Here is a 26,442-nt window from a genome sequence, read left to right as displayed (position 1 = left end):
GTTTATTCACTGTAATCTCAAAGGGATAGCGGTTACATAGAACGAGTTGTTTATGTGAGGCCGAGGGAGCTCGGAGATGATGTGTGCAGCTCTGAAAAATGTAGTTCCTTCCACGGCTGTGATTACACTGAAAAGGCCGATTGCACAGTGGAGTTACAGTGAAAGCTCTGCTGAGATATCAGGAAGGGTGCTGAAGTTATTTGAATTTGTGCTGCCTGGTTTATTTCTTTGTCTTTTATGCTAGACCATACACTCAATGCTTTCTTCTGCTTTTCTATTCAGTATCTGTATGCTTTACCTAGGAAATGATATATATATATATATATATATATATATATATATATATATATATATATATATATATCTTCTGCCCTCAGCTGAACGTCTCTATCCAGCTTATGCAGAGAGCTAAACATTAAATGGCTTCAGTAAACACTCAGGAGACCGCGTGGCATTCTTCAGAGCTTTACTGATCCTTATTTTCCTTTTTGTAAAACTGTAATAACAGAAACAGAATACAGTGTATTCACTCTCCATACAAATACACAAAGATTACATTAAATATTGTTGACTTGTGTAAACAGTCACTACACAATCTCAGTATCAACACTACCTCCGCGTAGCATTTCAAGAGATACAGCTAACACCACATGCTAGTATGCTTCATGTTAGCAAGCTAAACAAAGGGCTAACAGCTAGCTTGTGCTAGTAATGTAACAAACTCTGCTAAGTACACAAGAAACTCATTACTTTGCTGAACAAGGTACTAATAAGTGAGAACAATAAACCGTTTTTGCCACACTTATAGATTATGCCTTTTCAAGGGCGTCAGATGCAGGAAATTACAGAGACACAGAGAAATGGACCTTCCCTGTCGAGCGCTGGGAGAAAACCACTGCTTGCGCTCTAACATGGCGCTACCCTGTCAACCCACTAGATGGCAGGCTTTGCCCAGACAAGATCAGGAATAAACATATTTTCTGACACGTTGCAACAGTTAATTACAGAACTAATAATTATGACCCGCCATATAACAAACTTATAAAAAACATACCTTAGAAATAACAGGAGGGACAGAATACTCCCCGCCTGACGTCTGCAGGACGTCACACCAACTAAAGCTGAATCCCACTATTAAAAGGATATTAAGAGTCTTTCAGGCTTAGCTCTTAGGTACCAGTAAGACGACTTCACTGATGGGTCTCAGGTACACTCTACATTCACCACTGCGGATGATCTTGACTTCGATCTTCCTTACTCTGCCATCTTGACTGGGGAAGGACTTTGTGACTAGCCCTAGTGGCCAGTCAATCCTGTTTTCTTGTCCCTCTTTGAGCAGGACCACATCTCCAATTTGTAGATCTGGCTTTGATGCCCTCCACTTGCGACGACCCTGTAGTCCGCTGAGGTACTCTCTCCTCCATCGTCCCCAGAAGACGTTGGCTAGGTACTGTACACGTCTCCATTGCGCTCTAAACAGGTCCTGATCGTGGAACTGACCTGGTGGTACTGGGGGCACACCGACCTTTTGTGTGAGTAGCATGGTAGGAGTGAGAATCTCAGGATGCTCTGAGTCAGCAGAAACTGTGGTAAGTGGCCTTGAGTTGACTATTGCAGTGACCTCTGCCATGAATGTCACTAACACCTCATGTGTGAGCTTTGCATTTCCGTGCTGCAGCAGCATTACGTCAAGGATCCGCCGACTGACGCCAATCATGCGCTCCCAAGATCCAGCCATGTGCGATGCATGTGGAGGGTTAAATTGCCACTCACAGCTTCTGTCTCCAAGATACGTGTTGATTTTGTCATTATGACAACCCTTCTTGTCGATTTGGAGTTCTCTGCAAGCACTCACAAAGTTTGTGCCGCAGTCGGATCTGAGTAGTTTTGTTTTGTTTTTTTTCATATTTTTATTGAGAGACAAGTGTACATTAGTTTACAGTGACAATACAATCTGTTCCCCTCACATATTTTTTAGTTTTTCTTACATGAACAGATACGATAATACACACACACACAGGCACACCCACACCCACACACACGCTTAAATAAAATTAAAACAAACAAAACAAAACCTAAGAAGAAACCCAAAACAAACACAAACAACAAACCCCAAAACACACACAAAAAAAACAAAACAAAACAAAAACAAAAAAAAAAAAAGGGGGGGGGGGATATGATATTAATCAGCTCGTAGAGCGTTTAATGACTTGCAATAATTTACGAAGGGGCCCCAGATACGATAAAATTCTCTGTATTTGCCCTTCGCCACAAGGCCTATCTTTTGCAATTTAAGAAATGACATCACATCTCTAAACCAAAAAGAAACTGAAGGTGGCTTTGAAAGATTTCCAAAGGAGTAAGATGCAACGTCTAGCCAAAAGTGATGTAAAGGCTAATATTTTGAAGTGTGTAGGGTCGGTTAGACCAGTGTTGACTGGAAGCCCAAAAACAGCTAGAAAAGGGTCCATGCAGATTTGGGTCCCAAGAGCCTTGGAAAGAATAACTGAATACTGACTCCAGAAGCCATGGAGTCTTGGGCACAGAAAGAACATATGGCCTAGGTCACATGGGGTGGCATGACATCTCTCACACTGATCCATTACTTGTGGGTAAATCTCAGACAGACGAGACTTTGAATAGTAAACCCTGTACAACACCTTGAACTGGATAAGTTGTAACCTGGCACAGGACGTACTATAACGGACATTGGATACTGCTTTCTCCCATTGCTGATCCGAAAATATTATGCCTAACTCCCGCTCCCAAGCCCCCCTAATTTTAGCAACTGAATGGACATTTAAATCCATAAGTCGTTTATATATTAAAGATATAATTGACTTCTTATTGGGTTTAAGGGATAAGAATTCCTCCCACGGTTGGACATTTGGAAGAAGAGGGTAGGAGGGGAAGAGAGCAGAAGTACAATGCCGTGCCTGAAAATAACGGAATAGATTGGCAGCCGGAAGATTTTGTTTCTGAACACAGGTCTAAAAAAGTTAAGAAAGTGCCATCTTTATAGAGATCCTTAAACGTGTTAATACCATGACGCTTCCACTGTACATAGGTACCATCAATGAGGCCAGGAGTAAACAGATGGTTCTGTGTGATGGGCATGCGTACTGATGCAGAGATGTACTTAAAATGACTCCTGAATTGTGACCAGATCCTTAGACTAGACTGTACCACGGGATTTTGGGTGAAATGAGAAGGCTTAAGTGGTAGTGGAGAGAACAATAAAGCTTCTAAGGATGAGGAAGTGCACAACAGGCGCTCCAGTTTGCACCACAGCAGTTCTTGGGATTCAAGCCAATGGGTCAATTTGTGAATATGAGAGGACCAATAGTAAAATAAAAAGTTAGGCAAGGCAAGACCACCATCAAATGTCAGTCTCTGTAATAATGATTTCCTCACCCTGGGATGTTTCCCTCCCCACAAAAACGATGTAACTAGCTGGTCTAACTTTTTGAAAAAAGCTTTAGGTAAAAATATAGGAATATTCTGAAACAGAAATAACAATCGAGGCAAAATGTTCATCTTTACAGCATTGATCCGACCAATTAGGGACAAAGGTAGCGATTTCCATCTCTGAAAATCTGATTGAATTTGAGTCATTAAAGGGGAGAAATTGGAAGAGTATAGAGAAGACAAAGTACGAGTCACGATAACTCCCAAATATTTAAAGCCGGCAGGGCTAAGTCTAAAAGGAATGTCAGATTGCTTAAGTGTAAGACTTAAAGAATTTATGGGGAAACATTCACTTTTAAGAAGATTTATTTTGTAACCTGACAAAGAGCCGAACTTGTTTAATAGAGACACAATCGATGGTATGCTAGATAAGGGATCAGAAACATAAAGAAGCAGGTCATCTGCATATAAAGACAATTTTACGTCAAGGCCTGACCGGGAAATACCATGAAAATGAGGAAGGGCCTTCAAAGCTATAGATAGGGGTTCAATTACAATAGCAAAAAGTAGGGGGGACAGGGGGCAACCCTGTCTCGTACCACGTGACAATGAGAAGTAGCCAGAGGAAACACCATTTGTATAGACACTGGCTTGGGGTGCCTTGTACAACAGTCGAATCCACAAAATGAATCTGTCCTTGAAACCAAATCTTTGTAAGACCGCAAAGAGAAAGCTCCACTCCACACGATCGAAAGCTTTCTCAGCGTCAAGTGAGATAACTACTTCTGGATTAGTGGCCGAGTGTTGGGAAAGAATGACATTCAAAAGCGTGCGGACATTAAAGAACAGCTGGCGGCCTTTAATAAAGCCATTCTGTTCATCTGAAATAATAGTAGGAAGAACCTTTTCAAGGCGAATTGCTAAAATTTTTGCCAAGACTTTAACATCCACATTCAGCAGTGAAATAGGCCTATATGAGGTGCAAGATGTAGGATCCTTACCCTTCTTTAAGAGAACAGTAATTAGTGCTTGAGACAATGTAGGGGGCAATAGACCACATTCAAAAGATTCATTATACACTGAAAGAAGTAGTGGGGCTAACTTGTCTATAAATGTTTTTAAAAATTCAACTGAAAACCCATCAGGTCCTGGTGCCTTACTATTGTGCATGGTCTTGATTGCATGCACAATTTCGTCCAACCTAAAAGGGCATCTAATTGTTCAGCTATAACAGGATCGACAGTGGGCATTGTAAGACCGTTAAAAAAAGAATCCACCTCAGAGGCGTCAGCAGCAGATTCAGATTCATATAGGGAGGAATAATACCTCTTAAACACCTCATTTACTTCCTTTGGATCAGAGACCAAGTTGCCTGCCGCATCTTTAATTTGAGAAATTAATCGAGAAGAGGCCTGACGTTTTAACTGATGGGCCAAAAGCCTTCTGGGCTTATCACCATGTTCATAATAAGTCGCACGCGCACGAAGTAAAAGACGTTCAGCATCTGCCGTAGAAAGTAAATCAAATTCGGTCTGCAAGTCAAGTCGTCTTTTATGCAAATCAGGAGTGGGATTGGCAACAACCTGTCTATCTATGTCACAAATTTGTGTAGTCAAAGTTTGAAGTTTGGCTTTGTGGTTTTTAGTGGAATGGGCAAAGAAAGAAATTATTTGCCCACGCACATATGCCTTAAGAGATTCCCAAAGCAATGACCTTGTAACAGTATCGGTGTCGTTAAACACCATAAATTCATCAATTGCGGATTTGATAAAGGTAACAAATCCCTCATCTGAAAGCAACAAAGAGTTAAATCTCCAGGGTGAGGAAAAAGGGGACTGGGCTATGAGCTTGATGTCAACGCTAAGTGGTGCGTGATCGGAAATGACAATTGGATGATATGAAGATGACAGTACTTTTGGAATAAGGAAACCGTCCACAAAAAAATAATCAATCCGTGAAAAGGACTGAGAAAACCTCCAGGGATCTACAAAACCATTCTGAAACATAAACTCTGAAATAGACTTGGACATAGAGGATTGGGTCAGGGTCCGAGGATTCGAGCGATCTAAGGCAGGATCAATAACACAGTTTAAGTCACCACCCAATATCAAAAGATGAGTATCAAGGGAAGGGAGACTACTCAAAAGTGCATCTGTAAAACCTGGATTATCAAAATTCGGTGCATACACATTGACTAAGAGGACGGGTACATTGTACATGGTGCCTACAACAACCAAATATCTCCCGTTTTTGTCAGCTTTAATCTCAGAGGCTGTAAACTGTACCCTTCTTGTTTATTAAGATCGCCCACCCCCTGGCTTTGAATTAACATTGAATGGAAAGTATGTCCCACCCATGGGCACCTGAGCCTAAGATGATCCCTATTTCGCAAATGGGTCTCTTGCAAAAACATTACATCACTCTTTAAACGTTTAAGATGTGAGAATATTTTAGATCGTTTAATTGGGCTATTCATACCTTTGACATTCCAAGTTAAAAATCTAATACCACTATTGCCTAAGGACTGACCTGAAGTGCTGATCATTGCAGAAAGATAAAAGAGAAAATACTTATTTCTTCACCCCCCAAAAAAGAACAAGTGGGAAAAACACACTCACACAAACACACAAAGCAAACCCACAACAACAGAAATACAGCTTCAGAATAAAAATAATAATAATACGTCAAACACACCCTCCCGCCTCCCCCCTGCACAGCAAAAGCCCCCATCCCCAAACGATGGAGACGGCAGTGCACGCTCCCACCCGGAGCAATCTGAACAAAAACGCTCCCGACTACGAAACGAACCGCATCAAACCAAAGCTCCAACAGAGTCATTTCTCAATAGATTAGATTCAATTTTATTTATATAGCGCCAAATCACAACAAATGTCGCCTCAAGGCGCTTCATAGATACAGAGAAAAGCCCAACAATCATATGACCCCCTATGAGCAAGCACTTTGGCGACAGTGGGAAGGAAAAACTCCCTTTTAACAGGAAGAAACCTCCGGCAGAACCAGGCTCAGGGAGGGGCGGCCATCTGCTGCGACCGGTTGGGGTGAGAGAAGGAAGACAGGATAAAAGACATAAAAACAACACAATTATATTTTACTATTAGACAGGTAAAACAAAACAAGTGTTTGGCAGAGTAACAAACTTAGCTTACCACAATGATGTTTGGATTAGCATCATTCGCTATTTCAAACAAACAAACATTGTCCCGCTATATTTTTATCGCGTGGTTATAGTCTTAATATATTCCTTGGCCTCATCTGGCGAGACGAAGTCGCGCTGCACTCCTTGATAAGTGATCCGTAGCCTTGCCGGATAGAGGATCCTAAATCGGACTCCCTGAATGCCGCGAAGCTGGCGACGGACCTCATTGAAAGCCGCACGGGCCCGCGCTGTCTTAGCGGTGTGGTCGGGGAACACAGAAATGGTCATATTATTTATCTGTACCCTCTGCAGCTCCCTGGCCTTCTGGAGAATCCTAGCGGAGTCCGTGTAATAGTGCAGCTTCACAACCATAGCGCGGGGACGTTCACCGGTGTTAGGTTTGGGGGCCAAAGTTCGGTGGGCTCTGTCTACAAGCGGCTCCTTCCCAAGCTGAAATGCCTCCATCAACAGCACGGACACATCTGTAGCAGACAGGACGTTCTCCTCTGGCACACCAACAATGCGGATATTATTGCGGCGAGACCTGGACTCCAAATCCTCGCATTTATTCTCCAATTTGGCAAATTCCTTTGACATCGCATCCACTTTGGCTTGGAGGTGAACAATATCATCCGTGCATGTGGAGAGAGACTGTTCCATCTCCGTAACTGTGCTTCTGAGGCCAGCGACTTCCTGCCGCATGGTAGTTATATCTGAGGAAAGGTCCGTTTTTAGTTGCTGTATGTCGGACCTGATAGACGTGAGATTCTCCGCAAACGCTGCCGTCAGTTCCTTTTTAAACAGTGCTGAAATTTCTTCACGAAGTTCAGAGAGGAGTTCAGCCTTCGTGAACTTTTCCGTATCGACGAGCGGCGTGTCGGGCGACCCAGGCAGTGGCGAAGTTTTACCACGAGGCGGGGATGCAGTGTTAGCAGCAGGCCGCAAGTTCGGCTGAGAGGTGCTTGCGCTCTTATTAACCTTACGCGACATTCTAAACACAAAAAGCAAAAACAGTCTTGTCTCGGAACTATACAAAAAAAACCCCGTCAAAATGTGCCTGGAAATGCTAGATAATAACTAGACTCTGCAGGAGCTGCGCTCGGCGCGACCTACGCCATAGTCACATAAACCGGAAGTCTTTTGGATCTGAGTAGTTTAACAGCACCTCGCATGGCAACGAAACGGCGCAGAGCATTAATGAAAGATGAAGTGTCCATTGCTTCTATCACTTCGATATGTATGGCAAAGTGCTCATACACGTAAAGATCACTGCCCATCTCTTAGCCTCTGCTTGACCTCCTCGTGTCTTTCTGACTGTAACAGGCCACGGACCAAAAACATCTAGGCCCACACACGTGAAAGGAGGGTCTGTACACATTCTGTCTTCTGGTAGATCTGACATGATCTGCTCTTGTTGCTTGCCCCTTAATCTGCGGCATATGACACAGTTGAAGATAACACTACTGACGGCTCTTTTCCCACCCACAATCCAAAAACCTGCAGCTCTGATCGCACCTTCGGTGAAGTGTCTGCCCTGATGACATACTTGTGCGTGAAAGTGTCTGATTATGAGCTGGGTTATGTGGTGTTTACTGGGAATGAGCATGGGGTGTGTCTCATCTGTTGACAGTTGAGCTCTTGCCAGCCGGCCGCCGACCCTAAGAACTGCATCAGCGTCTATGTAAGGACTCAGCTTGCTAAGTGGACTTTGTGAGCGAATGGACTCACTCTGCTCCATGCGTTTGATGTCATCCGCATACACCTCTTTTTGAACTGCACAAATGATAGTAACCTTGGCCTGCTGAAGCTGTTCTTCTGTAGCATAGCTGTTGCACTTGTGCCATCCACGGCATGCGCTCTCTGTTTCGCCTTTAAAGGACTTGGCAATGTGCAGCAGTCTGGAAATAGTTTTCAGCAGACGACTCCAATTTGAGAATCTCTCGAACCTTGTGGTCCCGAGCTCTTTTTTTGACAGAAAGGTGGCACAGGATACGATATCTGGGCGCAGCTCGGTGTCGTTTTCAGGGCAAACAAGGTCAAAAGGTTCTTTCTGTATTTGCCGTTGGCCTGAATTCTTAAGGAAGGCAGGTCCGCTAAGCCATGTAGAGTGAGACAGATGCTCAGCGGGCAGTGCTCGTGTGGCATGGTCAGCTGGGTTTAGCTGTGTGGGTACGTAATGCCATTGGTGGGTCTGGGTAGAACGCCTAATGCGCTCCACACGGTTATGCACATACACATAAAAGCGTCTTTTTTCATTGAAAATATATCCAAGGACCACCTTCGAGTCGGTGTAGAAGTTCACCTCATCGATAGTAGTGTGAAGCTCCTGCTGGACCATTTCCGCCACTTCTACAGCCAGCACAGCAGCACAAAGTTCCAGTCTTGGAATTGTGATGTCTGGTTTTGGAGCCAGCCTGGCCTTTCCAAGAAGAAACCCAACTTCACTGAGCCCATTGCCTGCTGTGAGTTTCAGGTAAGCGACGGCTCCAACAGCTTTTGTGGATGCATCACAAAAAACATGCATTTCTTTTCTCTGAGATTCAGATAGTGAGATGGATGTATACATGCGGGAGATCTTGAGCTGTTGTAAGTGCTTTAGGGAATCTTTCCATTGTTGCCACTTGTCCTGTTTCTCCCTCGGCAGCGGTGCATCCCATTCGCTAATGTCCATAGAAATCTCTCTCAGAATGGAGCGGTCTTCGATGCTGACTGGCACAGCGAAGCCAAGTGGGTCATACAAACTGTTGATGACTGACAATACACCACGTTTGGTGAAAGGCCTGTCATTGATTTCAACTTGAAATGACAATTGGTCTGTCGACAGGTCCCAGCCTAACCCAAGGCTGCGTTGCATGAGTGGGGCGTGTTGTCCACGTTGGAGTTCCTGCGGACCTGTAGCTAGATCTTCACTTGGGAAGGCACTGACGACTACAGGGCTGTTGGATGAGATCTTGTGAAGGCGGATGTTAGACTGAGCCAGCATCCTTTGTGTTCTGTGAAGGACGTCGATCGCCTGGGTCTCAGAGGGAAATGACTTTAGCCCATCATCTACATAAAAATGGCGCTCAATAAATTCCCTTACATTACTGTCATATTCTTTCTCTCCTTCCACAGCAGTTTTCTTGAGTCCATAGATAGCAACTGAGGGGGACGGGCAATTCCCAAAAACATGGACTGTCATGTGAAACTCGTCCACTTCTCCATCCAGGTCGTGATCGCGGAACCACAGGAAGCGCAGATAATCACGATGGTCCTCTCTGACCGTGAAGTTGTGAAACATCTGCTCCACGTCGGCCATCACAGCATGTGGGTCACCTCGGAATCTGAGAAGCACGCCCACAAGGCTGTTATTGAGATCTGGGCCTTTACACAGCACTTGATTCAGAGACACATTTTCAAACTGGGCGCTTGAATCAAAGACTATTCTGATTTTTGCTGGCTTTTGGGGGTGGTAAACACCAAAATGTGGGAGATACCAGCATTCTTGGTGGGGTTTGAGAGGGGGAGCCCTTTCTGCATGACCTTTGTCAAAGATCCTTTTCATAAACTCCACATAATGATCTTTCATCTCCGTCTTTCTCTTTAATGTCTTCCGTAGGGACATGAGGCGGGTGAGAGCCTGCTCTCTGTTGTTGGGTAAGCGACGTCGGGGATGACGAAAGGGCAGGGGGGCGACCCAGTTATTTGCATCATCTTTAGCAAACTCTTTGTGCATAATGTTCAGAAACGTCTTATCTTCTGCAGAGAGTGCCATTTTGTCATCATCAGTAGTTTGTTGAAAGATGTGTTTGCCCAGTTCATCTTTGACCTGTGTGCTCTCAAAAAGGGGGCATTCTTCTGTGATCTTCACCTTTGTGTAGATTCTGTTACAACAGGGAGAGAGAAAGCTGGGGCGGCCATTATCCAGTATGTTAGTCTTGTAGGAGTTCACTATGGGTCTGTGAGCTCCCGAGAGGCAAACATCCCCAACAATTACCCATCCAAGATCAAGCTTTTGGGCGTAAGGTGCTTCATTGAGCCCATTTGCCTGGCGTCGAACCTTGTGAGCCTGAATTACATCACGGCCTAAGAGGAGGAGAATATCTGTCTCTGGATCAAGAGGGGGTATTTGTGCGGCTATGTGAGCTAGGTGATGATGAGCAGCTGCAGCTTCTGGGGTGGGTATCTCACTCCTGTTATCAGGAATCTGATTACACTCTGTCAGTGTTGGTAGTGTTATGGACACCTTTCCGTCAACACCCTCAATGACAAAGCCGTGAGCTCTACGGCCTGTTTTGTTCGTTGTGCCAGAGCATGTTCATTTTCGTTTTCATTTGAGGGGCTGTGCTGTGATATACTTTCACCATGCAAATTTTAGAACAAGACCGTCCTTGTTGTCCCTGTCCACATACCTCAGTGCAGTTAGATGTGGTCACTGTGGAGCTCGGGATGTCTGGCTCCCCGCCGTGTGCCTCTGGTGTAGAATCAAAGCTCCCACTTGTCCAAGGGGGTGGCCCGGCATGCATGGCAGAGATGTGGGTATTGCTTTTGCACTCCAGACAACGAATATCGGCTTTACAGTCTTTGGCCCTGTGTTCTGTTGATGAGAGACACTTGTAACAGATCGAGAGCCCTTTGAGCAGACTTTTCCGCTCATCCAGTGTTTTCATCCTAAACCATCTACATTTTGCAAGTGAATGGGGCTTCATGTGTACTGGGCACTGTTTGTCGGGATCAAGAGAGTGAGTGTTAGATTTGTTGCTGGGTGTGCCAACCTGTGTTTTGTTTGCTGTTAGCGGGGCTCTAAAATGTGATTGTCTCACCAGTGGCCTTTCTATCTTCATGTGCCCAGTGCTGTAATTTTGTAGCATGAAGCTGGGGTCAGTTTTCATTTCAGCATTGCTATTCACGAAGTGAACAAAGTAGGAGAAAGGCAGATAGTGCACTCTGTGTTCTTTCTTATACTTGGACCCCTGTTTGATCCATGACTCTTGCAGGGTATGTGGGAGTTTTTCCACAATTGGGTTTATGGCTCTTGGAGTGTCGAGAAAGCTGAGGCCTGGTAGATATCCTTCATCTTTTGCTGCTTCAAGTTCCAGGAGGAGATCTGCAAGTTCCTGAAGAAGGTGATTGTCTTTCGGAATAACTCTGGGAAAGCTCTCTAGGCGTTTGAACAGAGAAGCTTCAATAACTTCCGATGAGCCATAAATCCTGTCTAACCTTTGCCATAAACACTGAAGACCTGTTTCTGGATTGTTAACATGGACAGCCCTGATTCTCAGAGCATGCTGGAGAGACTCCCCACTAAGCCACTTAGTGAGCAGATCAAGTTCTTCACTGCACTTTAGGTTTAAATCTTCAGTGGCATTGTGAAACATAGATCTCCATGCTAGATAAGTCTCTGGCTTGTTATCAAACACTGTCAGTCCTGCTGTCAGTAGGTCACGGCGTGAGAGGAGGGCAGCGAGGTCTGATACATCTGCTTGTCGTTGTGGTGTGGCTGCTCCAACGTGGTTGGACCAATGGGGAGGTGGAAGTTTGGGCTGCCAAACAGGTGGAGAACTGGGGGGGTACCCACGCACAGCTGCTGCTGATATGTCCGGCCCTGTAGTGTGGGTGTTGTCTAAGTCACATTTTTGCTGTCTACTGTGTTTTGACTCACCTTCCATATTAGTGTTGTTGTGGAAGTGGGTATTTACATACTCTTGAGTGCGACTGACAGCCGCAGGAATGTCTGGTGGCTTCACAGACTCTGCCTGGTCCAGAACTGCAGCCTCTAGGACCCTTGCAGCTGCAAGTGCTGCTTCTGCTTCTCCCTCCTGCTTCAGAGCATTTAGCGCTGCCTCCATCCGGGCCTTTTTGACCTCCATGTCTATTTGGCGTTTGGCGTATTCTGCTCTTGCTCGAGCAGCTTCGGCTTCAGCTCGTGCTCGTGCTGCAGCAAGGCTTGCTGCTGAGCTGTTTGACCGGTGTGAAGCTGCTGATCTGCATTCCGACCTGACTTCCAGCTGTGAAAGCTGCGAGGTGTCTCCGTGGTTGGACATGATTGCTATTGCTGAAGTGGAGTGTCTCAGGATCCTGGCAGTGCACTTGATGCGTGGACAATCTTTTTACTCTTCTGCCCTCAGCTGAACGTCTCTATCCAGCTTATGCAGAGAGCTAAACATTAAATGGCTTCAGTAAACACTCAGGAGACCGCGTGGCATTCTTCAGAGCTTTACTGATCCTTATTTTCCTTTTTGTAAAACTGTAATAACAGAAACAGAATACAGTGTATTCACTCTCCATACAAATACACAAAGATTACATTAAATATTGTTGACTTGTGTAAACAGTCACTACACAATCTCAGTATCAACACTACCTCCGCGTAGCATTTCAAGAGATACAGCTAACACCACATGCTAGTATGCTTCATGTTAGCAAGCTAAACAAAGGGCTAACAGCTAGCTTGTGCTAGTAATGTAACAAACTCTGCTAAGTACACAAGAAACTCATTACTTTGCTGAACAAGGTACTAATAAGTGAGAACAATAAACTGTTTTTGCCACACTTACAGATTATGCCTGTCAGATGCAGGAAATTACAGAGACACAGAGAAATGGACCTTCCCTGTCGAGCGCTGGGAGAAAACCACTGCTTGCGCTCTAACATGGCGCTACCCTGTCAACCCACTAGATGGCAGGCTTTGCCCGGACAAGATCAGGAATAAACATATTTTCTGACACGTTGCAACAGTTAATTACAGAACTAATAATTATGACCCGCCATATAACAAACTTATAAAAAACATACCTTAGAAATAACAGGAGGGACAGAATAATATATATATATATATATATATATATATATATATATATATACATATATATACATATATAGATATATATATATAGATAGATAGATAGATAGATAGATAGATAGATGGATAGATATCTTGAAACTGTTAATTCAAAGGTGCTCGACAAATATTGAAGACTCTGTAATGTAAGTTTTTGGGATATAAGTAGAACCCCTACTTCTTTGGTCTGGAGTTGTCATGTCAAAACTAAAAAATATCGTATGGTTTTGCTGTCTCTTGTTTAACCTTTAGTGTTGAGTCAGCTCCATCTAATCCAAGGGTGGGGAACTCCAGGCCTCAAGGGCCGGTGTCCTGCAGGTTTTACGTATCACCCTGCATCAACGAGCCCGTTCTCACTCCCGAGGCGTAACATGCCGACGTTTTGTCACGTCCCGCGGCGTTCCTGAGGAATGCGAAAGGAGACCTTCGGCATTCTTATGGTACGTGGCGGGTTATGGCTGAAATCCAGTGCAATGACGCTCCCGCGGTAATAGACGTTCCAGCCCTGTATTCCAGCCCTAAACCTAACCTTATCCCTAGCCCTAACCATAACCTTTTTCCTGACCTTAACCATGACTTTAATTATGTTAAATAGCGTGTTTCTAAGGAATTTGAAGAAAAAGAGCGAACATGTGTAGATTGAGTCCATACGGTTCTCATATTTCCTCATTTTTCCGAGGTCGTCATTTAGGAACGTGGTGGGTAGCCGAAAACGTAATATGTCACCTAGCGTAAAATGTTACGCTTTGGGAGTGAGAACGTGTTGCATCAACACACCTGAATCAAATGATTGGTTCATTAACAGGCCTCTGGAGAACTTGAAGCCATTTAAATCAGCTATGTTGGATCAAGAACACATCTAAAACCTGTTCCCCCACCCCCAATCTAATGAATGAAAGTAAAGAAGGTCCTGGCTGTGTTCAGTTTCATGGTGTGTGTTGAACACTGTTATATTTAGTAAGTTTTGGCCCTATAGCAGCTGATCGTTGCATGCACTACTTTTTGTAAGATGGCATAGTTGCTGTACCAAATGTGTGTTGTTTGGGTTACACTTCAAAGACATCCACCAAACAGGGCAAAGGCTGTTTATGAACCAAAGCTGCGGTAAGTAATGCTACCCTGGAGGGTGTGGCCTGGGCAGGAAGAGGCCACCTTTGACCATGCGTTCTCAGCTTAAGGCTGTTGCAGACATTCCTCCTGATTTGTTTCACCCAACTCAGTTGGTATTTGCAATATATTTAATTTAGTCTTTCTCTGGACCTCGGTGTTATTTTGTATGTTCAAGACAAACATTTTGTTCCTACAAGTAGAACAAGAAATAATTATAATAATAATAATCACTCAAATAATCACTTTCTGTCTTCCCAGACTTTTTGACCATTGCAACAATACTGGGAACTGGAATCTTAGGTGAGTATTCACATATTCACAGCTTTTTTTTTTTCTTGAGGTGCATGAATCACAGTTTTTACAACATCAAGTAAAACATCTGATAAGCAAACACACGTCAGTCTGTCCTGGAGGTTAACATCTTGGGCTGGGGTGTATAGTCCGCAGCAGCAATAGCACTTTAGCTATTATGGTTTTGCTTTTTCTGTGTGTGCGCTTGTTTGTTTCTGTACTAAAAATGGTTGGACAGTGAGTAGTTGTTCTTCCTCTTCTGAAAGGTCTACTTCGGAAATTAAGGTTAAAGCCTGTTCTTCTCTGTTTGTTTGCTGGTTTTTCTGAGTCATCAGCCTTGGGTTTATTATGTTGGCTCAGCACTTGACCATATTTGTTTTTAGATGAATTAACACTTGCTTTGATGCACTTAGAGTTGACATCTTCAGTAAGCTCTTTGTGAGATGCACTCATTTCTGCTTATGGAACACATGTACAGCCAATCTCAGTGGGAGATTTTTATGAAACAAAACGCTGAAACTTTTCAGAGTGAGAATAACGCTCTGAATGACAAAGTAAATGTTCAAGTGAACTCTTATCACGGCAGATGAACACCTCAAAAGCAAAATTTTACATACTTTTACGTACATAGTTGTTTCCATGTTATCCTTCCCTGCTGCTCCTGTTTGACATGTGCTGAATCCTTGTGCAAAAAAAAAAAACATCTGCAGGGATTCAGAATACACATTTCTTGAGGCCACTTGGAATTGGATGATGAGTCAGAACAGTAAGTCAAGTGACTTAATGTTGAGACTGGCTGGAGGTAATTTGGTGGTGAGCAAAAAAACTATTGGAAAAACAAGACAAATTCAGAGGCAGCGTTTAAAACAACCAGAGTTCTGGATGAGACAAAAGAAGGAATATTGTACATTTCAGTATGAGATGAACAACACTACAAACTGCTCTGAGAATTTACTGAATAGTAGAAACAAGATCCTTCCCACACAAACTCGACTCTTCACAGAAGTATTTATTAAAAGTTTACTGCACTGCAGTATTGTGACTTGGCTAACACAGTGGTCGAAACTTTAGGGAGCTGTATTTTCTCTTTCTATTGGATGGACTTTTCTAATATAACTTGAAGCATAATTAAAGCGCTGTCCATCTCCTGGCTGTCATTGGCAGTGCAAATTTAAGTGTGGTTTATGAAGTGTAGTTAACACCAGAGAGAGTTTTGTAGAGGTGGAAATTACATGGAACATTACATTTAAGTACTTTGTTTTCAGCAGGGTCTTCATGTAGTTCCACAAAGGTGGAGCCCTTCCAAGTTAATACTTGTTCAGTCACTTAAATCTCATATTGAAATCAGCACCATCCATTAAATTTTATGGGAAGTTTGAGCCAGAGTACAGAGGAGTGTCTGAGAGAGCGAAAAACGAGCCTAGATGGTGATAGACAGGCAGGTGGATATGCTGACAAAGAGTCAGACATTGTCTAGCACATATCTTCTGGTAAGCTTAGATGGGAATGAAATTCAGAAATAGTTCCACATCATTTTAATTTGCAGGTCTTCCAGTAATGATAGCCCATGCTGGACTGGTGCCTTTCCTGTTCTCCTTTATTGTTGGATTCTTTGTCCAGGTAAGTAATACACAACCTCTGATTTTATGGTTTTATAGTTCATGAAGCGACCACAGCCATTTCAACCACAAAACCTACATGTATTTTTCGTATTCTTTCCCATGCAGGCCTTGCTAATCTACCTGTTTGTGGAGCTTCTTCAGAAATGTCAGGTGATGCAGCTGGAATCCTTAAAGGTCAGTAACTGAATTAAACCTGTGTAGTGCCTACATTTTATGTTTTGCTGTCCAAAAGTACTTAACTGGCAAGAAGCTAGAAGCTTCATTCTGCACTAATAATAATCAAAGACACAAAAATATAGCTGGAGCCTTTAGGAAGGATTAGGGATTAAGGGAATGAAAACTTGATACAGAAACTTGATACAGAGCATGGATTTAGAACTTTTTTTAAACACAAATCTTTACCCTGATACTTTCCCTGCATGTCAAACAAAGAAGTGTATTAAAGCTTACCTTACTTATGCATAATTTTCTGGTTTCGTTTTGGTCAAGTGGAAAGCTAAATGACTCTACTTTCTGTGGTAATCATAGACAGGTGTTGCAGAGTGTATAGTCATGGATCAGGTGGGTGTGGAGGATCCAGTTCATACTGAGGAAGAAGATGATGACAGTGAAAATGCAGAAGCAGGTGAGAAGCCCGTTATACAAACTTAAATTCTTTAGAAGTAATTTTGTTGCTAAAGGAATCAAACCTGGAACACGATTCTTACATCAAAATGTAGCTAAAAAGGAGACATTTTGTATACTATAACCAAGTGCGTGTTTGTGTGTGTATATATTTTTGTGTATATGTGTATGTTTTTTAAATATATTTTGCTATTAAAACTTTGAAATACCATATAATTTATGCTCAAACTTAGTTACAGAAAAAGATGTTCTGGGGGGGAAAGAGAGCTTTTAGCTTTAGATTGTAACATTTGGAGTGGGTGTAAAATAGATTTTTCTGCAGAGTTTAGACTCTAAATGTGTTTTTCAACTTTGAAAATGTCACGTGTATCGTTTGTACTCAAGATGTTACCAGTTATAAAAAAAAAGAAAGAAGTCTACTTAAAAAGTGCCAAATTCCAACCCACTGCTATGTACTTTGAGGGCCTGTAACTAGAACACTTCTTATAATATGAAGGTCACATTTTGCAGGCTTTAATAGCTGCGCTCAAGTTGTTGTACAAAAAGAAAAAAAACATTCTGTTTCTGAGCGGCTCATGTGGGAGGCAGTTACTGATTTTTCCATAGGAATTTTTTTTCCCAGTGTTTTAAATGGACTTAAACTAATACAATGGGGCAGGACTGATTTGAATTATATTATTCTGTTGACTAAATTTTTCAGATCACTAATTACATTCAGGAATACTAATTAAACTGGTTTTAAACAGGAGATATGCATGTGTGCTAATTTATAAAGCCTAATTTGTTATAACCTAAAGTAGAGGAATCATTTTTAAATATTAGCGATGACACTAACACTCTGTGCGTCGGTGAGGCGCTAATTTGCAAGCCAGTTTTTTAGGAATATAATCATAATTTACTAAGAATTCTGTGTTTTCTGATCTGCACTGTAGTTGTTTGATAGTGAAACTGATCAGCATTCGTGCATACAGTACTCACCTTCTGCTAAATGCTTGCCTGTTAATTCAAGACCTCTGCAAATGTACTAATTTGCAAATGGTTCAATGTATTTGTGTGATGGTTTTAAACCATCACACAAATACATTATTTGCGGTATTTGTGTGATATTGTGCACAGAAATATTGCTTAATGTCTACTCTTTAAAAATTTTCTAAAAACAAGTTAAAGCCTTGGCTTTGTGAGGCTGTGGTAATGGAAAATAAGGAGGCACTTGCTAGAGATGGGAGAAAATTGCCTTTTTACATGTGAAAGGTGTATTTTAACCTAAATTGTGACGTTTTTCAAAATACCACTCCCTGCTCTGTCTACCCCCAAATTTTGACTTACTTTGGTTTTATACTGCCAAATTCAGTAACATACTACCCTGCACATCATAAAATGATGCTTAGTGTCACTATGAATTAGTGAGAACCTGCTGCTTAATTCTTTAAACTATAATTATTTTTTGATTATTGATAAGGCATATTCAAGGTTGCTTTTCAAAGCTTTCTTTTTGCATTTCTAAATTGATGCTTGTGCTGCATGTTTACACATACATGTATAGAAATAAACACACATTTCTCATAAATTCTCTGCATTCATTGCTTGGATTTGTTTACTAAAGATCTCTTGCAATTAATCACATTCCTCTCCAGTGCTGCTTGGAATACTCTGAGAGGAGCTGTAGATATCACAAGCATTATTACATTCACATATATCATCTGTATAATATCTTTCGTATCTAGCTTTACCTTGACTTAAATGTATGACTGACCTCTCTAAGTACTGCGTGAGTAGAGTCATAGATAAACCCTTCAGTATACCTAAATGGTGGAGATGAACAGGAAACGTCAATACATAAACCATGATTTAGAAAAAGTTCAAGTACATACTCAGGATGTGGCTCTTGGTAATTGAAAGATCTATTGTGTCTCTGAATTATGCCTTCTGCAGTTTATGGATTATTTGCAAATATGGCTGCCACAAACGATTATTTTGATAGTCGACTAATCAGATCATGTATCCGTTGGACGTAAAACGTACAGCTTATTGCACCAGCAGCATTTGCTCTTACATAACTATCATTAGCTTACAGCTTTAGGTGTTTAAGGTATGTGCTAAATAAAAATAAAGACAAGATGATAGTTTATTAAATTTTAATGAAATTTGCAGATTGTTTTGGTGAAGTTTAATAAACTCCTTGCTATCTAAAATATAACGGGACACCGGAGTATATTCTCGAGCATCTCACACTTCTGATAATCAGTTGTCTGCTTGAGTTTATTCAGCTGTGTAAAAACTATAACTTTAATCTCAGCCAAACTGATTTACTCAGGAACAAATAAAATACAAAAAAAAAAAGCCAAACAATAACATTTTTAAGTTATCTAAATGACTTATATATCATGTTTAACCTGAGTAGCGAAAGACGGCGGTGGGTTTGAAAACGATTTGCCGGAGTCCGGTGTTCTCACGGCTCTAGCGAGCCTTGCCCCCGGCTAGCTATCGAGCTAGTGGGTAACAGACGTCTCCGAAAACGTCGGAGCGCTTTTGAAAATATGTGGTGTCTTGATAAACTGAGCAGATATTTGATGTTTACACAGTTACATTCTCGCCTGAAAATATGTTAAATGTTTATTTTGTGACCCAGAAAGAATAATAAGAGTAATATTAAAACTAACTAGCTGCCACCATTGTTGGAAACTGAGCAGGGCCGCGCTATGAATTCTGGGACACAGCTCCTTCTTCTTCTTCTTCGGGGTTTAACGGCATCTGGCATCCTTGTACATGCAGTGCTGCTATCTTCTGTTTCAGTCCATTATTACACTCTTAAATCCTACTACTTATTCCTGCGTCTTTTGTGATCTTGCAAAGCTTCAAACGACGCATTGACTATTAATTGCGACTGGTCGACTAATTGTGGCAGCCTTATTGCAAATAAAAAACAGAAAAAAGTGGCGTGTTGGACCTATTTACATAATGTATTCTGTATATGTATATCGATTGTTGTTAACCTGCAAATGGATGTTAGCCTTGTCTTGGCCAGCTACAGCATTGAAATGCACCGTATACATTTATGCATCAGTAAAACGGTTAACAAGCTTAAAAAAACAGTCAAAGGAAATTTGTTTTTAAAATTTGATGTGTCCCAGTATAAACCAGCCGTCATTATCAAATCAGACAAAAATTCCTCTTCACCATGAAAGCTGCATGTTAATGCTATGCAGTTGCTTGGTTCTAGTTTGGAATTTTTGTTTGTTTGTTTTTTTGTTTGTATAGTGATGCTGTTGTGTTTGTGTTTCAGTGCCCTACTCTTACTTAATGGACTTCTGCATTGCTATTCATTTAATAGGCATGTTTGCCATTAATTTAACATGCTGGTTTTAACTGTCATATTTAATAATGTACACTCTGCCAGGTCCACTTTCATCAAAGTTATTATCATCTGTCCTTGCAGCATGCATGGGAGTTCAAACCCAGAACAGCAGCAACAAAGACTTGAAGAGCACAATCTGTGGCAATAGCTGCAGCATTCTTCGAGCTCAGTGTTCAAGTCAGCACTTTAAGGAAGCTGAAATAAACTTCAAAAGAACAATGCATAGCATAATCGGTAGTTGAAACAGAATATTAAAAAAGTGATGGGCTGTAGTAAGGACCGTCAAGCCTCCAAAGAACTTTTTAAACATGTTCACCCTTCTTTTGATATGTTGGGGTTCGTGACCTTAAACTCTCTTGTTGTGTTGTGTGTGGGTTTTGTCTGGGTACTCCTGCTTTGTCTCAGAGGCCAAAGACACGCTTGTTAGATTAATTGGTGATTGTAGGTGTGAATGTGAATGGTTGTCTGTCCCTGTGTTAACCCTCTGATACATTGGTAACCTGTCTAAGATGTATTCTCCTGTCTGCCCTATGACAGCTGGAATAAGCGCTAGCTTAGTTGTTACTGAATTGGATAAGAAAACTGATGGATGGATTATTTTTATGTTTAAAATTCCTGGATATATTCTTTAGTGCTATTCACTTTTAGGAGGCTTGAAAAAGTGCAAATAACATGAAAAATTAAAATCTGAGAGGGGAAACTATCATTCATGTCTACATTGAGGCTATAACCTGTGATAAAAGGGCCACGAGTCTACTTTCTTTGGAAATGATGTGCTAAGCTGAACATTTGGCAGCTTGTTTTACTGTAGCAGTTTGAGGTTCGGTGAATTGATTGCCTGCTGCATTTGTCTGTGTCTTTTAGATACAGGTTTACTACAGCCGGATGCAGCAGCTCTGCATGACCAAGCCGGCAGTCTGCAGCCGAACCTTCATCTGCTTGGGCGAATCTTCCTCTCTCGCCCCATGAGCCATGCTTTTAACTGCATTCTCCTCTTCCAATTGTAAGTTACCATGGCAATGATCTTTGCAGGTTCTTAAAGTTGCATCATTTACCAGTCACACATTAAGTACCACTGAGTGTGGGAGGAATGTGGTTGAATTCGGTGTTTTGCAGCACTTCGCTCTACGTGTGATGGAGAATAAGTTCAACCTTTGTTAATGAGCTGTAAGTATTTTTTGTTTTAGTTTCCTTCTTTGTTTCCTTTTTAAAGGGCTGATCACTCTTAGACTGCTCCAGCTGTTTCTTCAGCCTGTGGTGTTTCTCTATTTTCTTATGCTCCTTCTGATTTTAAGAAGCTGAATAGTATAGTGGCACCATTACAACCTCTGGAACAATTGGTAAGGGATTCCAGCCAGGGCATGTATTCAGTAAGGGTCACCAGGCTAGGTCCGCCATGCTACCCAAGCCTACCTCAAGCCGTGGCTTGGAACTCTCTTGAGATAGCACAGGTCAGGGTGAGAGTATAAAACCACTTCCAAAGCACTAAATCCCCCTTGGGAGATAATAACCTCAGTACATGTGGAATGGCAGAAGTCTGAAGCCATGCGAACTTTTATTCAAGTTGGTTTGAATCTGTGGAGGAGGCTAAAGTTACTAGTAGTTCGGATTCTTCTCATTCACTGAGAAACTGACCATGGAGTATGACAGTGCTTAGAGTGCCTGTCAGCATCTGGGATAAACTACACATACCAAGAGTGCACAGCTTGTTCAGATTTTCCCATGAAAACTTAATGCTGCCAAGCAAGTTTCTGAAATAACTTATTTTGTAAATGAGTTATTTATTAGATTAATAAAAACTTGAAAAATATGCTTTCCTCGGGTAAAAACCACCCAGTCATTACTGCCCCCTAATGTGTACATGTCACAATTATGAAAGTAAGTTCTTTCTAAAAATGTAACTCATTTCTAAAAATTCCTGGAAATGGCAAAAGTATTATATAATACTTCTATAAGAATTGGGAATATCACCAGATCCTTATATTGTTGACTCACACACTCTTACTGTAATGAGTGAAAGATGCTGCACAAAGTGCAGGGTATAAGAGGGGCATTTTTCTACAAATGTAAGGAAGCCTTCCATTGTCTATTTTTTTTTGTTGTTTTTTTTTGTTGTTGTTTTTTACTCAAGGTGTGTGCACTTATCTCTGAACTACCCATTTGTAGGAAATGACGTAAGAAATGAAGCAGTTGGGGTGGTGGAGTAGTGTTCCACAGTCTGCTGTAGTTTGTAGACATTCATGTAAGATCCAACTCAATGGAAAAACCCAAAGTGTTGTGTTGTGATGGGTCCAAAGAAGGAGAAACTACACAATTGTTTTTCCTGTGAATTATAAACATTATCACAGCCCCACACATGCAGTAGGTTACTTTACAAATCTTGTAAGACTGTTCTGTAAAGTTACGTTATGGATTTTTTTTTTTTTTTTTTGTAGTCGCAAAGTTGCTAGGTTCATGAATGTTTTCAAGGTTTTGTTTTTTTATAGTTACTCTTTCAGATTAGTGACACGATGCTGAGTTTTCCTAGAACAGGCTTCATAACTTGTTTTTCACACCTGTCCCTTTAAAAGTCACATTAGAATAAATCCTAATATCATATTTGGCCATTGTTTTTTGGGTTTCCCCCTTCGGGCGTTGTTACACAGTGATATTTTAAACCTGTCGAGTAATTTCATTTTCAGTGTCCTGCACCAGCACAACTACTCTTAACTGAGCGAGCACAGCAGACCTGTGTAAAAACTGTCCTTGAGGTTCAGACTTTATATCACTGGCTTCTGCTGCACAGTCTTGAAATATTGAGTTACAAGCCCGAGCCAAATAGTGATAAAATATGATCACTGCTGCACCATCTGCAGTCCACCAACTTTTTTTAAGTAACCTGTTTTCAGTTACTGTTGTCTGTCCTTAATTTAAATATGACAGCTGGTAAATGAAACTTTGCATTGAAATGCTTGAACAGGGAAGCTGCTGTGGCTGGCTGAGGTCAAAATCTCCTGATTATGCATGAAAGCAAAGCACAATCACAGCTGATGCAAAAATACTGACCATTAATTTTAATTATATGCATATTGTAGTAAAACGCACACTATATTTCCTGCAAAAATAATGGGAATGTAATGTTTGATTTCCCTAATGGAGAACTGGATTCTTTTTCTGTTCCTTATCAATTTCTCTTCTGGCTCAAAACTAATGATCTGTCTGGGTCAGTCTGTGGAAGTAATGGTCTAGAAAAGCCATTCTTTTTGCTAATATTTATTTATTTTTAATTTGAGGAGAAACACTGATGCATCACCCTCCAAATAAGTGTCTTCAATTAAAGTAATGACCAAATGTTGCCAGTAGGTACTTTGACTTGTCCATCCTGTTGTATCCTGCATTGTTTTTCTTTTTTTATTCTTAACAGAAATACACCAGTGTGCTGTTAATCAGTTTAGGTTTGAATTATTTGTTTGCACCATTGACAGATTTGTGTGTCCATGTGTGTGTCCTTATGGGCACAGAGGAGGGGCACAGGGCTTTTAACATCGTCGGTGGAAGGTCTTGTTATCAGTGTGTGAACAGCTCTGAAACACCTGGACAATCGATAGTTCCCTCATTGTGTTCAAGGAGGCTTAGTGGTCGATCAATGCAGAGGCTCAGCCCCGCTAGCGCACACACAACACACGACCTGCATCTTTTACCCTTGGTGCACCTCGCTCTTTATGTACTGCCCTACACGGTAGAGCTGCTGTAAAATGTGCATTTTGGCACAGCCATGCGGGGCACCTTATGCACACAGAATGTATGAGTACATATAACTAATCTAACACAAATTGCTTGATGAAATGTGTTTGCACTTTATTAATTTCATGTACCCATGTACTTTTTTGACTTTATAAAACTGGAATTTAAGGATGAAACTCTAAAACTTCTCTCTTGTCTTCCCCAGAGATCCGTACACACCCACACATGCAGACTAATGAGTGGATTATATAGCCAAGTCGTAAAGATGTGTGTGTAAGAATGTGTGAAATATCTGCCTTACTGAACCTCTACCAAAACTCCATTACATTTTTGTGAGTTTAAGGGGAAGTACACAGTCTGCAGAATCTTTGTCATTTTAAAATGCTTTACCAAAGGCCAGACCTTTTATTAAAATATTAGGAACATTATACAAACAGCCAATCGTGTGGCCGATGTACATAAAATCATCCAGATACAGGTCAGGAGCTGGAGTTACGGTTCATGGCAAACACTGGAGGAAAACCGTGATCTCGCTGATGTTCTGTGGAGAGAATCACTGTATTGGTAGAGGAGAACAGCCAGGTCGGTTGGCTCTGACAGAAGGGTCACTCAGATAAGCACACCTTACAACCAAGTGTAAGCTTCTCACACTGCACAGCACACTGAAGCAGATAGACCCCTGTCAATCAAAACAAAAAAGAAATTTGAGGTAGTGGAAGGTGACAGACAAATACAGACATCCTTTTTTTTTTTCAATGAAAACAACACGTGAGTAGGGATGGGTACCGGTATCCGGTGCCATGATGGCACCGGTTCTGACATAAACAGTAGTAACCAGACCGAAAAGCAGCGCACATTTCGGTGCTTTATTTCGGTGCTTTTTTTTCCTGAGATGTCATACACTTTGAATTCTAGCCAATCATTTTACGTTTCCGGATAGTAGGCGGGCCCAGGTACGTATGTTCTTTTAGAGCAGAGCTACAGATTAAAAGTGCCCGAGGCAAAGCGGTCAAAAGTCTGGCTGTACTTCACAGCAAAAGATGCAAACTCAGCAGCCTGCAACAAGTGCTTTAAGCTGATACTGTGATACTGTCAAAGGAGGTAACACCTCAAATCCGATGAAACACCTGGCGACGCATAGCGTTTTTTTTAAAAGCCGAAAAATGCGCCGTATTTGATAGCTTGCTGCGAGACCTCACATCGAGCACATCTACGGCGGGTGTGGTGCCTGTTATCGGACCCGAAGTAGCAACATCCCCCAAAAACCCGAAGAGGAGAGTCCTGGCCCCTAGCCCTGCCAGTGTAGCAGAAATGATGACGGATGATGATGGCAGCAGCAGCCGTTCTTCTCTGCATGAGTCGCTTAATGTTGTTCGTGTATAATTTACGTTGAATAGGCTAACCACGTTATTATATTAATGCACGTAAGGTGAACTAGCAAACACTGTCATAGCTACATGCGGCTGTCTTCTTGTTTGATGGCAGATACTCCCTTCACCCTGGCCAAAAAGGCTAAAATGACCAAAGAAAAAGTGGAAAACAGTTAAACGTGAGAGGTTTTTGGACAAAGTTTGTGTTTTTTCCATTGTTTAAGCACTGCTTCCAGCCAAGAGTGATACCATATATGCCCCATAGCTGCAGAAAAGGCAGAAAAACATTGTTATCTTTTTACAAAAAAACAGCTAAACATGAGAGGTTTTTGGACCAATTTTGTGTTCTCCATTCTTTAAGCACCGGTTTGAGCACCGTTTAAGCACCGGCACCGTTTCAAAAGTACCGGTTTGGCACCGGTATCGGATAAAACCTAAGCGATACCCATCCCTACACGTGAGATGTCAAAAATTATTTAAACATAACTAGGTAACTAAGATAATGCCTCTGGAGTTTTTCAGGAACCTCAGTAAAACATTTCACATATTTCTTCTAACCTTTTTTTGAATCCTCACATGCTGTAGCTGGGTATATTTCATTTTAAGTGGGTTGCGCAATGTTACTGTCCACAGTCTGTGTTTTACTTGCAGTAGACAGAACTAAGCAACATCCCCAAGCAGACAGGTGCACGACTAGCATAGAAACTAAACACATGCACTGCTGTGAACGCTGTCACAGCCAAATAGATATTGGCAACCTAAAGAAATCCGTATCAGTTTGAGTATATACTATACTTGAAACATTTTCATCTCATTATCGGCTGTTGGACTGCGCTTTCCAACAAGGAAGTGAAATGATTACAGTCCACCAGACTCTTATTTACAGAAACAGGACTTTTACTTGTGAAAATATCAGATTGATTGGGTGCTTTTTGTGGATCTTTAGCATTTTCATTGTTTAT

The 26,442-nt window shown here is 41.7% G+C and overlaps 1 protein-coding gene across 3 annotated transcripts in view; it reads left to right on the top strand.

The window, feature by feature from the left end:
* Window positions 1-26,442, top strand: part of LOC146491291 (uncharacterized) — a 142,032-nt gene that overhangs the window by 6,409 nt on the left and 109,181 nt on the right. For all 3 annotated transcript variants that reach the window (XM_085150626.1, XM_085150627.1, XM_085150628.1), the window contains exons 2-6: window positions 14,754-14,795; window positions 16,333-16,406; window positions 16,514-16,582; window positions 16,937-17,033; window positions 21,252-21,390. In XM_085150626.1, the coding sequence (XP_085006752.1) occupies window positions 14,754-14,795; window positions 16,333-16,406; window positions 16,514-16,582; window positions 16,937-17,033; window positions 21,252-21,390 (421 nt within the window). The remainder of the gene's footprint in view (window positions 1-14,753; window positions 14,796-16,332; window positions 16,407-16,513; window positions 16,583-16,936; window positions 17,034-21,251; window positions 21,391-26,442) is intronic.

This window comes from Neolamprologus multifasciatus, chromosome 23 (genome assembly GCF_963576455.1).
Source record: "Neolamprologus multifasciatus chromosome 23, fNeoMul1.2, whole genome shotgun sequence".
NCBI classification, from domain to species: domain Eukaryota; kingdom Metazoa; phylum Chordata; class Actinopteri; order Cichliformes; family Cichlidae; genus Neolamprologus; species Neolamprologus multifasciatus.
This window is presented reverse-complemented; position numbering and strand designations above follow the sequence as displayed.